This window comes from Vombatus ursinus, unplaced genomic scaffold, assembly GCF_900497805.2.
Source record: "Vombatus ursinus unplaced genomic scaffold, bare-nosed wombat genome assembly UNPS02008961.1, whole genome shotgun sequence".
NCBI lineage: Eukaryota > Metazoa > Chordata > Mammalia > Diprotodontia > Vombatidae > Vombatus > Vombatus ursinus.
In genome coordinates, this window is record NW_020948739.1 from 6202758 (window position 1) to 6215562 (window position 12805).

General features: G+C 35.8%; 1 protein-coding gene across 3 annotated transcripts in view; it reads right to left on the bottom strand.

Moving 5' to 3' along the window:
• The window catches only part of RNF19A (ring finger protein 19A, RBR E3 ubiquitin protein ligase), a 79388-nt gene that overhangs the window by 19680 nt on the left and 46903 nt on the right, over positions 1-12805 (bottom strand). For all 3 annotated transcript variants that reach the window (XM_027849963.1, XM_027849962.1, XM_027849961.1), the window contains one exon: positions 9205-9950. In XM_027849963.1, the coding sequence (XP_027705764.1) occupies positions 9205-9797 (593 nt within the window). In that variant the 5' untranslated portion in view covers positions 9798-9950. The remainder of the gene's footprint in view (positions 1-9204; positions 9951-12805) is intronic.

Here is a 12805-nt window from a genome sequence, read left to right on the forward strand (position 1 = left end):
TTTATGCTATCAAATTTTTAGCTTTCTAATAAGTTGTCTGTGACTGCTAGAGTAGATCTTCTATGAAAAAATAGGTGATGGTCTTTCTCTTCCATGTCTGCAGGGCTGACAGTAACAATGTCAGTAGAAATCAGTGTTACCTCGTCTGTTAGTTCTAAAAAACAAAAATAAAAAGCTCTAGAAATTAATGTTTATTTTAACTAGCCAGGTAGTTGTCACTGCTCTAGCTAGTAATAGAAATCAAATTCCACAAAGTTATAGAGAATTCCCAAGATAAGAATTACCTATATTAAAATTAAATATTTAAATGTAAATGTAGTTTTTACTGAATGCACAAATCTATTATGAACTGACGATGCAGATGACCATAACTTTATTTTGGAAAGGGTTTCGAATGAGAACTATGCTTTTATATTTTGTCAATCTTAAGTGCAATCTTTCTTTGACTGGTTCTTGGACAATGTTAGGATTCCTAAATGTGCTTTTTAAAAACTAGAGGTTGGGGCCAGGTTCGTTTATTTTGGGGGGAATATAACTCAAGTTATAAATGGAAATCAATGGGTAAATTAAATTTAATATTTTCTAAAGAAATTTAAATTACATTAATTTATTACATTATTAAATTAAATTAATCTAAAGAACATTAAGGAAAAAAGCACTACTCTTGTGTGGAAAATTTGAAATTGTTCTGTCTATACTTGGTATATAACACTAACATTTAGAGTACTGGGATTTTTAACAATACAGCTTCTCTTGTTATATGTAAAGAAATTAGAAATCATCTAATCCATAAATGATGTGAAAATGGCAAAAACCAGCATATTCAGCCCACTATGGAAATATTTAATATCAATATTAGTTAAAAGAATTATTGTCCCTTTGGTTTTGATTTGGCTTTGATAGGTTGGGTTTTAACACTTTGCCCTCCCCCCCATTAAAAAACAAGCAAAAACAAACCTGCTTCATCTCTTCAGCTGATGCTTGTTTTCTCTCCCTACCTACTCTTTAGTAGGTTTCCAACAACCAAATTACTCATTCTTTCCTGAAGGGGGGAAAGAAGGTTCCCCTATTCTGTCCATAGCAAATTATCTCATAAATTAAAGACCAGGAGAGAGGATTTCTTAAAATTACTCTTACGTGTAATTCAATGTGGTTAAGATTGGGAGAAGTTAAAGGCCTGGTCCCATTTAAAAAACATCTAAAATAAGATTAGGAGTGGGGCAGGGGAAGATTCCCCCAAAAGTTGAAATGGTAGAAAAACAAAAACTTGGTATTTTCTCTTTAAGGGAGAATAAAAAAAATGCTAACTAGACAAACAGTTATTTTACATTTAAGGAGGTGAGGGATGAAGTTCGAGGGAAAAAAATCATGCTTTCTACCGGAACTGTATTTTAATTTAGCAAAAACTTGGTTAAAGAGCAAAGCAGTTTAACTTCTGGTAATATTTACTCAGCCTAATTTTATGGTAAATTAAGATTACTGAGAGTAAAATTCTCTTAAAACACTCAGGTAATTAACTTATTCAGATACTACAATTATAATGGCTAAAATACTCCTGATAGCTGGGGACTGTTAAATACAATTCTCCTCGGATTGTAGTTTATTGGATTTGTCTTACTGTATGTAATAATGTTTGCCATTTCTAAATTGCGTGGGCTAGTTTTCTCTGAAATGAAAGAGGTCCTGTGACGTACATAAGGAAAAAAAAGGTCAGTGTACAAAACTACTACCTTTGTGCTGAAAACTTTAAGTTGTTCTTTCTACACTTGGTATATTACACTGTAACAAGCTATAAGGATTTTAAAAAATATAGCTTTTCTTCAGTATTTATCTTGCAGTATCATTCTTACTACCATTAAGTATAGGTTTCTTCTTATAGAAAAAGATTAATCTATTTTTTAAGGCTAGATATACAAGCTCAAAGTGAAATGGGGGAGGGGGTAGAGGAGGGTTTTGGACTAGATGGACTCTTCAAGAACCCTTTCATCTCTAAATCTCCATCTCTATAAGTTCATCAATAGTGTTACAGAAACACATTTAGGCAGAAGACTAGGACTTCAAGCCCTGGAAGACACCAGCCTTCATTTCCTTACCTAAACAAATTTGAATAATCTTTTCATTCTCCCAGCACATAGGGTAGTAAACTTCAAATGACTATATAAATGAATTATGATTACTATTAATCTACTTAACATCAAACCCACCAAAAAGAGTGCTAGTAGAGAAAGAATCGGGTTCAAAACCACTAAGTTAGAAATTGGGAATAGGACAGAAGTTGTGGCAGGCATCATTAACTTAAGGTGGTGGGTAAAGCAGAATGTTGTTCTTCCTTTGTTTTGAAGAGGTCCAACGACATCAAAGGGTGATGTCTTGACTCTTGTGTGCATTGGATTTAAGTAAGGGAGAGTTGCACAAAGTCTTCAGCCTCACTTTCTCTTCCAAAGTCATCAAAGTCCAGTGACAAGACAAAAGTCAGGAAGACTGGCAATGGCCCAGGGATGCAGTGGATTCCCCTAGCATCTTTTGATGTCTGACCAAGCTCTAAGTGCTCCACAACACCTGCTTCAGCTGTGTTCATCGCCATTGGGACAAACTGTTCTCATCTGCCCATTCCACCAGGGAAGCATTCACATGTTGAGGGTTAGACATGCCCCTAACTTACCGACAAGCTTGAGACCTGTCAGTTACCCTCCACCTAGTTTTGCCTGTCTGCTTAAACGGTTTTACTAGGGGTGTGGCCACTGTGCATTCCACAGTTTCTTGGAGCCCCAGGTGAGAGTCGGGTGAAAAGCTGGACACCAAAGGTGGATCAGCAGCCCTCCTATCAGAGGTGCTCATCCTCCCTGTACACTCCATATGCTCTAGGTTAATACCCAGCATACCCCCCAAGTGAATTAGGGCACCACCTTCCAGTACGTGCTGTCGATGTGCTGTGGAATCAATGACTCATTCCCTAATAGGCTCCTATCTGGGAAGGGATCTCAGAAGCCATCCAGTCCAACACTCCTTCCTCATTTTACAGATGAACAAACTGAGGACCACAGAGGTTTACGTGACTTCCGCAAGGTTACATAATTAATAAATGGCAATGTCAGCAACCAAATCCAATTCAGCTGACTCTAGAATCTGTGTTCCTTACACTGTACTATTCTGTATCATCAATCTTTTCAAACAAAGGGGTAAATAGGTATTTTAACCAAATTTAAATTCCAAGAACAAAGCTTCCCTACCCAGACCTTAACCTACGTGCTACTCCCATGTCTCTTTATCTGTTGCATTAACCTACATTTAAGTATGGCAGATTAGCTTGCTTTCTTTCCTGTTCTCTTATGAAGAATTAAGCTATTCTACTTGTATCCAGCCTTTGCTTGGGCATTCACTATCTCCCAAAGTAGCCTATTCCATTTCTGTCCAGCTGTAAAAGTTAGGAAGTCTTTCCTAACATCAATCCAAAATGTAACTATGCAATTTTCAAACACTGCTCCTAGTTCTGCCCTTTGGAGCCAAATAGAACAAGTCTAGGAAGTAGCTGGGCCTCGGAATGAATTCAAATCCAGCCTCAAGGTACTTACTAGCTGTATGACCTGGGCAAGTCACTTAACCTCAATCCACTGGAGAAGGAAAAGGAAAACCACTCAGTATCTTTGCCCTGTAAATTCCATGGACAATATGGCCCACGGGGTCATGAAGAGTTGGACGTGACTGAACAACAACAACCACAGAACAAGTCTAATCTCTTTTTCATAAGGGGGCTTCAAAAATGTAAAATGCAGCTAAGAGTTTCTCTCTACGTCATCTCTTTTTCAATCCAAACATCCCTGATATTCTTACATGTTCACTTTAATAGATTTTCCTATTTTTAGGTCTTTCATCATCCTCATCACATACCTTAGGATGCTCTCCAACTTATTAACATCTTTCCTAAAAAGTGCTACCTAGAATGGAACAGTTCCAGATACAGCTTGATCAGGGTACTCCTCTAGTTCTGGAAATCATGCTTCTCTACTGCAGCCTAATAATAAGTGACTTTTCTGGCTGTCATACCACATGGTTTAATCACACTATTCTTTTAAAAAAAATTTCCCCCAATTACATGTAAACATAAGTAGTTTTAACACTCGTTTTCTAAAATTTTGAGTTCCAAATTCTCTCCCTCCCTTCTTCACTCCCATCCCTTCTCATTGAGGGGTTAAGCAATCTGACATGTGCAGTCATGCAAAACTATTCCTTATTAATCATGTTGTGACAGAAAACAGACAAAAAAAAAGATCCAAGAAAAATAAAGTTAAAAAAAAAAAAGTATGCTTGAATCTGCATTCAGACTGCACTAGTTCTTTCTCTGGAGGTGGACAGTCTTTCCAGATTTTTCTGAAAGCATCCTGCTGTCATTTCTTATAGTACAATAACAACGACATACCACAACTTGTTCAGCCATTTCCCAATTGATGGGCATTCCCCTGAATTTCCAATTTTTTGCCACCACAAAAAGAGCTGCTATAGACTTACATCAACTGATGCAGAGTGAAGTGAACAGAACCAGAAGAATGTTGTACACAGTAACAGCAATACTGTCTGATGAAGAATTGTCAATGACTTAGCTATTCTCAGCAACACAATGATCTAAGACAATCACCAAGGACTTATGATGAAGCATACTATCCACCTCCTGAGAAAGAATGATATTGATTGAATACAGACTGGAGCATGCTATTTTTCACTTTCATTTTTTTTCTTTTATTTGAATCTTCTTGTACAAAATGACTTAATCTGGAAATGTTTTAGATAATTGCACATGTATAACCATGTCAAATTGCTTAACCTTGTTTACCATCTCAGGGAGGAGGGAAGGGAGGGAGGGAGAGGGATGGAATTTGAAATTCAAAACTTTAAATCAGTTCACAACTCCACCAACAATGCATTAGTGCCCCAGTTTTCCTACATCCTTGCCAACATTGGTCACTTTCTTTTTGTGTCATATTAGCAAATCTGACAGGTGTGAGATGGTACTTGAAAGTTGTTTAAACTTGCACTTCACTAAACAATAGATTTTAGAGGATTTTTTCATGTGACTATTGATAGTTTTGGTTACTTGTCTGCAAACTTCCTGTTCATATCCTTTGACCATTTATCAATTGGGGAATGTCTTGTATCCTTTTTTTAAAATTAATTTACTTTGAATTATCAACAATCACTTCCATAGGCTTTTGAGTTTTAAATTTCTCTCCCCCCGCCCAAAGACGGCACATACTCTGATATAGGTTATACATATACATTCCTATTAAACATATTTTCACATTAGTCATGTTGTAAGTAAGAATTAGAACCAACAGGAGGAACCACCAGAAAGAGGAAACAAAAAACAACAGAAGGAAAAAAATAGCAAATAGTATGCTTCGATCTGCATTCAAACTCCATAGTTCTTTCTTTGGATGTGAATAGCATTTTCCATCATGAAACCTTTGGAGATTTCTTAGATCCTTGTATTGCTGGGAAGGGTTAAGTCTATCAATGTTAGTCATCGCACAACGTGGCTGTTATTGTGTACAACATTCTCCTGGTTCTGCTCACTTCACTCAACATCAGACCATACAAGTCTTCCCAGGTTTTTCTGAAATCAGTCTGCTCATCATTTCTTATAGCACAATAGTACTCCATTACATTCATATACCACAACTTGTTCAGCCATTCCCCAATTGATGCGCATCCTCTCAATTTCCAATTCTTGGCCACCACAAAAAAGAGTTGCTATAAATATTTTTGTACATGTGGGTACAAAAATTTTCCTTTTCCCATTTGTATGATCTCTCTGGGATATGGTGAGTGTCTTGTATTCTTATAAATTCAACTCAGTTCTCCATATATTTGAGAAATGAGGCCTTTATCAGAGAAACTTGATGTGAAAATGTTCTCACAGTTATGATTACTGTGTATTTCCCTCCATCCTATTTTCTCCCATTTCTTCTTCTCTCTTTCAACCTCTCTCTCCTCAAAAGTGTTTTGCTTTTGATCACTGCCTTCTCCAATCTGCCTTCCCTTCTATCAGCCATTCCCTCCCTTCTCCCCTCTCTTACCTCCTCTTAATCCCTCTCTCCCTTCCCTTCCTACTTTCCTGTAGGGTAAGACAGATTTCTTTTTTCTCTCTTTTTTAAAGGCAATTTGGGTTAAGCGACTTGCCAGGGTCACACAGCTAGTAGGTGTCAAGTGTTTGGTCTGAGGCCAGATTTGAACTTCCTGACTTCAGGGCCGGTGCTCTACCCACTACACCACTTAATTGCCCCTATAAGACAGATTTCTATACCCAATTGAAGTATGTATGTTATTCCCTTTTTGAGCCAATTCTATTGAGTATGGTTCAAGCACTGTCTGCTATCCCCCCATTTCCCCTGCCTGTAAAAGCTGTTTCACAACTCTTTCATGTGAGCTAATTTACCCCATTCTACCTTTCTCATTTTCCCCTTCTCCCAGTGCATCCCTCTTTCACTTCTAACTGCTCTAATAATGAAAAGTCTTAGGAGTTATAAGTATCATCTTCCCAAGTAGGAATGTAAACAGTTTAATCTTATTGAATCCCTTATGATTTGTCTTTTCTGTTTAACTTTTTATTCTTCTCTGAGTCCTCTGTTTGAATGTCAAAATTCCTATTTAGCTTTGGTGTTTTCATCAGGAATGCTTGAAAGTCCTCTTTTTCTTAAATAACCATTTTCCCCTGAAGGAGTATACTCAATTTTGCTGGGTAAGTGATTCTTGGTAATCCTGTCTCCTTTGCCCTCCAGAATACCATATTCCAAGCCCTCTGCTCCTGTAATGTAGAAGATGATAAATCTTTTATTATCCTGACTGTGGCTTCACAATATCTGCATTGTTTCTTTCTGGATGCTTGGAATATTTTCTCCTTGGCTTGGGTGCTCTGCAATTTGGCTATAATATTCCTACGAGTTTTCATTTTGGGATCTCTTTCAGGAAGTGATTGGCGGATCCTTTCCATTTCTATTATACCCTCTGGTTCTAGAAAATTAGGGTCATTTTCTTAAAGTTTCCTGAAATATGATGTGTAGTCTCTTTTTTTTTTTAATTGTGTCTTTCAAGTAGTCCAATAATTCTTAAATCATCTTGCCTGGATCTATTTTCTAGGTCAGTTGTTTTTTCAATGAGATGTCACATTTTCTTTTTTTTTTTCATTCTTTTGATTTTGTTTGTTTCTTGATGTCTCACGAAGTTATTAGCTTCCACTTGCTTAACTCTAATTTTTAAGGATTTTTTTTTTCTTCAGTGAGATTTTGTGCATCCTTTTCCATTTGGCCAATTCTACTTTTTAGGGAGTTCTCTTCAGTGAATGTTTGTAAATCTTTTTCCATAAGGCCAATTCTGCTTTTTAAGGAATTCTCTTCAGTGGATTTTTGTGCCTCTACCATTCTACCTTTTCTGTTTCTTAAGGTGTTATTTTCTTCAATATTTCTTGCGCCTCCTTTACCAAGCTGTTGACTCTTTTTTCATGATTATCTTGCATCATTCTCATTTCTTTTCCAATTTTTCCTCTATCTTTCTTCTAAAAAGTAGGCCACATTAGCTACTACTAGGTAAATGTATTCTTAAATTTTCTCCCATCAAGAGTGGGATTGTTGGAGAATAAAGAGAAACATAATAAAAGGCGCAATCACATCCTGTTCCTCTTTATTCTGTGTAGATGTACATTTGCTTTAAGTTTTTCTGAGTTGGCATTTTTCAATGTAATAGCCACAAGCCATTTGACTTAGCATGAGTATATGGAACACACATTTAAATGCTTTGCAAACCTTAACACACTATACAAATGGTAGGTTGTTATTATTTTCATCATTAACCATGTCTGCAGCTGACATTTCCTAGCTACAAATAATAGCAAGCCATGAATCTCTGTAACTCCACCTCTCCTTATCACTGCAAGAATATTAAGTCACCAAAACAAAAACTCACTATCGTATTGCATTGTCAATTCAATAGTGATATAATTTCCTATTAACACCCAAGAGGTTATTCTTACAGGATGAATCTATGTGGCAAGTTAATTCTATGATATGCATAGTTATTTCTATCTTTTGTCTCCCATTAGAATGTGAGTTTCTTGAGGGTAACCGTTTTTGTATTTTTAAAAATATCCCCAGCACTTAGCATAGTCTCAGTAAGCAATTAATAAATGCTTATTTTGACTGATTACTAGGAATATTCTACACATATGCTAAAATAATTTCATATATCTCCTTGGTCCCTTTTCCCCTGTGCTTAGAATATTGGACATGATAAATGCTAAGTATCTGATAGAAAAAAGGTAGGTAAATATATTTCAAGGTAGCAGTTATTTATTAAAAAAATAACAAAAACAAAAAAAAATATTTTTATGTTACTCTTCTGCTAGTTAATGTAAACACACACCAAAAATGACATGAAAGAAAACTAAAGCATGGAACTTTATGGCATATAAACTGTGTTACTGAATGGAGTCTGAGAATGGGGTGTCGTGGCTAGTAAACCAGTTAATAAAAATCTCCACCTGACAGTGTCAGGCAAATTAGCTTTTATGATAGTTCACTATAAATCCATTTATGTGAAATTTCTTTGAACATAAAAGTGAATCCAAAGATTCAGATAAGAAATGTCAAGCTTGATTTTATTTTTAATTATAGTGAATTACAATAAACATATTTAATGTCATATAGGATATTTCAACATACTTAAATTTTAAGTATTAAAGTATTTAAAGTATTAAATTTTCTTTTCATTCTTACTGAAAAAACAACGTACTATTATATAAAACACTGAAACAAACATAAAACCACTGCCAAGTTTTAAAATCTGGTTAATCTTCATCCTCCCATCTTTTGTAGTAATTTAAATAGAAACATTGTTACTTTGCTATGTGGCAGAGGGAAACTTTCCTTTCTGCCAGCATCTTCCTTCTACATTCTCCACCTTACCTTCCACTGCTGAAGCTCTTTCCAAATTAGTAAGTGTTGTTTATACAAGAATCCTTGAACCTTTTACCTTCTGACACCCTGGAGCTACTGAAACAACGCCCTCTGATTCATTTCAAATGGAATAAAATCTTAACAAGTGATATTCTTTGTTGAATATTTTCATGTCATATTATTCAACAAATTTCATCCATAGAAAAATTTAATGTGTAGGTAGAAAAAAACAAACAGAAAAATCCCAATAGTATATTCTTACCCACAGTCTGGAGCTGGGCACCACCTACAGTCAGGGTCTGCAACAAGCCACCGTCTAAGCATAAATTCTTCATATTTTTCCATCAAGATATGATCACTTAATATCAAGCGAATATCATGGGGATTAAATCGTTCGGTGCATTCTGGGCATCTGATATTAACTCTACTTTCAGAAATTTCAATTCTCAGATATTGTCGTAAGCAATCCACACAAGATCTATGATGACAGGTCATTATATCAGGAAATCTTTCCTTAGAATGCCGCAAAAGGCACAAAGGACACTCCATAAATTCTCCATTTTGTTTGCTGTTGATAACTGTTCCATTGTCAGAGGAGGTATATGTGGAGAAAACTGTGTTTTTGTCAGTACACATTTCAGAATGTATACTTTCAATACTTGCTATTCCATCTACTCCGCCATTGAGATCCCTTGATTTTCGTTTGGTGTCCTTTTTCTTCCTAAATAGAAAAGACCTAAATGACCTTTTTTTGGGTGCCTTTTTGACAGAAGGCAAACTCACAGATGAGGCAGAAGACTGAAGGTCCCGATCTGACCCCATTTGCCGATGCAAACTCATGTCTAGAATACTCATTACAACTGAGTCAGGGTCAGTGTTCACACATAACCTTCATCATATTTAGTGATAAGTCATTATTCTTGTCTCTCTGCATTAAGATTTGGCCATGATGTGAGATTCCTTCTTAGTTCCTGATGAAGAACCCAAGTGATTGTTCTTACAGATGTTCTATGGAGAAAAAAATAAGAATTATTTTGAAAGTTTTTGAAATTTTGAAAGTTAGTAACTATGAAAATTTAAATAAAAAACAAAAACCATTAAAGAAATTAAATTCCATATTTAAGTCCTGCTTGTTTAAAAAAATCAACCTATATAAACTCATTCTACAAATTATTTTAAACCCAGTTTTTTCAATAAGTAGTTTAAAAAGGAACATAGAAAAATAATGTTAAAAGAGCTATTTTAAAAATTACTTAAACTAGAAGAATCTTATTTCATAAACTATCACATTCTGTGATATTTTAAAACATTCATGATAGAAAATCTATTTTTAAAGATTATATCCAATTCAATCAAGATACCAACTGAAGGATGGGAAGAAAGCTCTTAAAAGTTTATATTTTCTCTGTACTCACAAAATTTTTAATACCGTTGGTAAGTTCTTATAATTTTGGTTCTATTTCCTCGAATTTATATTAATTTCTAGAAATACTTGGTAAATATTTCCATTACCTGTTGTGAAACTAAATGTAAATAGAAGAAACTATGCAAATTTTCTTTAAACCTGCTATATTACTTTATATGAACAAGGAGAAAAAAAGCAAGTTAGGTTATTGCCCTTCTTTCACAGACAAGGAAACTAGAAACTAGAAACCAGTTTAAAAAATATGAAGATAATGGTAGAAACAATGAAGGGGTGAAATGTAGAGAAATGGATAAAGCGACAGAACTTCTGAGAAAGCACAAAGGGTATGAGAGACAAGGCAGTGTTGAAGATCCAGGGCCTACAGAACTAGCTTTGGAGTTAGGAAGACCTGGGGTTCGGGGGCAGCTAGGTGGCGCAGTAGATAGATTACCGACCCTGAAGTCAGAAGGACCTGAGTTCAAATCCAGCCTCAGGCCAAACACTTGACACTTACTAGCTGTGTGACCCTGGGCAAGTCACTTAACCCCAATTGGAAAAAAAAAAAAAAAAGACCTGGGGTTCAAATCTTGCCTGAAAATCATACTAGTTTTGTCACCAAAGACTCCAGACAACTCTCTAAACCTATGTTAGACAGTATAGATGGTGGGAATTTCCATACCTGTAGTCCCTTATGCAGATGACACAATCCCCTTTCCCCCAGGATGAGTTTAAAGTATCCTCTGTTTAAAGGATATTTATCTAAAATAAATTATTTTGATATACTGATGGGGATAAGGAATAAGAGAAAAATAAAATTCCAAAATAATCACAGGGAACAAAAATCAAATAGAACCATAAAATATTAAGGGGCTGGAAGGGGCCCTGGAAACCATCTAGGAGAACTTTCCACTGTCTTTCCACTCTGTTTTATAAATGATAAAACTAAGATTCTGAAACAAAATGACTTAGCCATACCCATATAACACATCAGTGATGAATCCACTTCACATCTCTCATGCTGTACTATTTTCTAAGAAGTAACAGTATTACATGGGGCCATCCATAACCAAATGAAAATAACTTTTCATGAAAATGCTTACTTGAAATGCCATCTTAAAGTAAAATAATAATGATGGCTGAAACAAGAGGAAAGGATGTACAATGGAGTAGTAGGTCAATTTTATTAGTTGTGTACACACACACACACACGGCAGCTACGTGACACAGTGGATAGAGTCCCAGGCCTGAAGTCAGGAAGACCTGAGCTCAAATCTGGCCTCAGATACTCATTATGTGACCCTGGGGTAAGTCACTTATCTCTATTTGCCTAAGTTTTCTGATCTGTAAAATGAGCTAGATAAGAAAATGGCAAACCACTCCAGTATCTTTGCCAAAAAAATCCCAAAACAGATCACAAAGAGTCGGACACAACTAAAAATGACTGAATATACACATACATACACATATGAGAATGATTATGATATATTAACAATTCATTAAAAGACAACATGGTGTGTACCTCAGAGCCAAGAAGAATTAAGTTCAAGTTTGGCTTGTGTGACCCAGAGCAAATAATTTATCCTCTTAGTACATCCAGGCAATTCTAAATCTATATAGATTATAGAGCAAGTGCTGATGTGCATCAGTGGAGGAAATTGTCATTGGGAATCCACTACACCCCCCCATACCAATGAAACCACAGGTCTGGGCTAATCAACAGCAACAACAACAACAACAATAATAGCAGTAGTAGAGGGCAGAATTTATATAGTTCTTCACGCAGTTCTCAGATGAAAAAATTAAAGCCATCTATAGTCATATGAGAAAATGCTCTAAATCACTATTGATTAGAGAAATGCAAATCAAAACAACTCTCAGGTACCACATTACACCTATCAGATTGGCCAACATGACAAAACGGGAAAATGATAAATGTTGGAGAAGATGTGGGAAAATGGGAACACTAATGCATTGTTGGTGGAGTTGTAAACTGATCCAACTATTTTGGAGAGCAATTTGGAACTATGCCCAAAGGGCTATAAAAATGTGCATACCCTTTGAGCCAGCAATAGCACTTCTAGGGCTTAACCCAAAGAGATCATAAAAATGAGAAAAGGACCCACATGTACAAAAATATTTATAGCAGCTCTTTTTGCGGTGGCAAAGAATTGGAAATTGAGGGAATGACAATAAATTGGGGGATGGCTGAACAAATTGTGGTATATGAATGTTTATGGAATGCTAGTGTTCTATAAGAAATGATGAGCAGGGAGACTTCAGAAAAACCTGGAAAGACCTGTATGGACTGATGCTGACTGAAGTGAGCAGAACCAGGAGAACGTTGTACACGGTAACAGCCACACTGTGCGATGACTAATGTTGATAGACTTAGCCTTTCTCAGCAATAAAAGGATCTAAGAAAATGCTATCCACATCCAAAGAAAGAACTATGGAATTT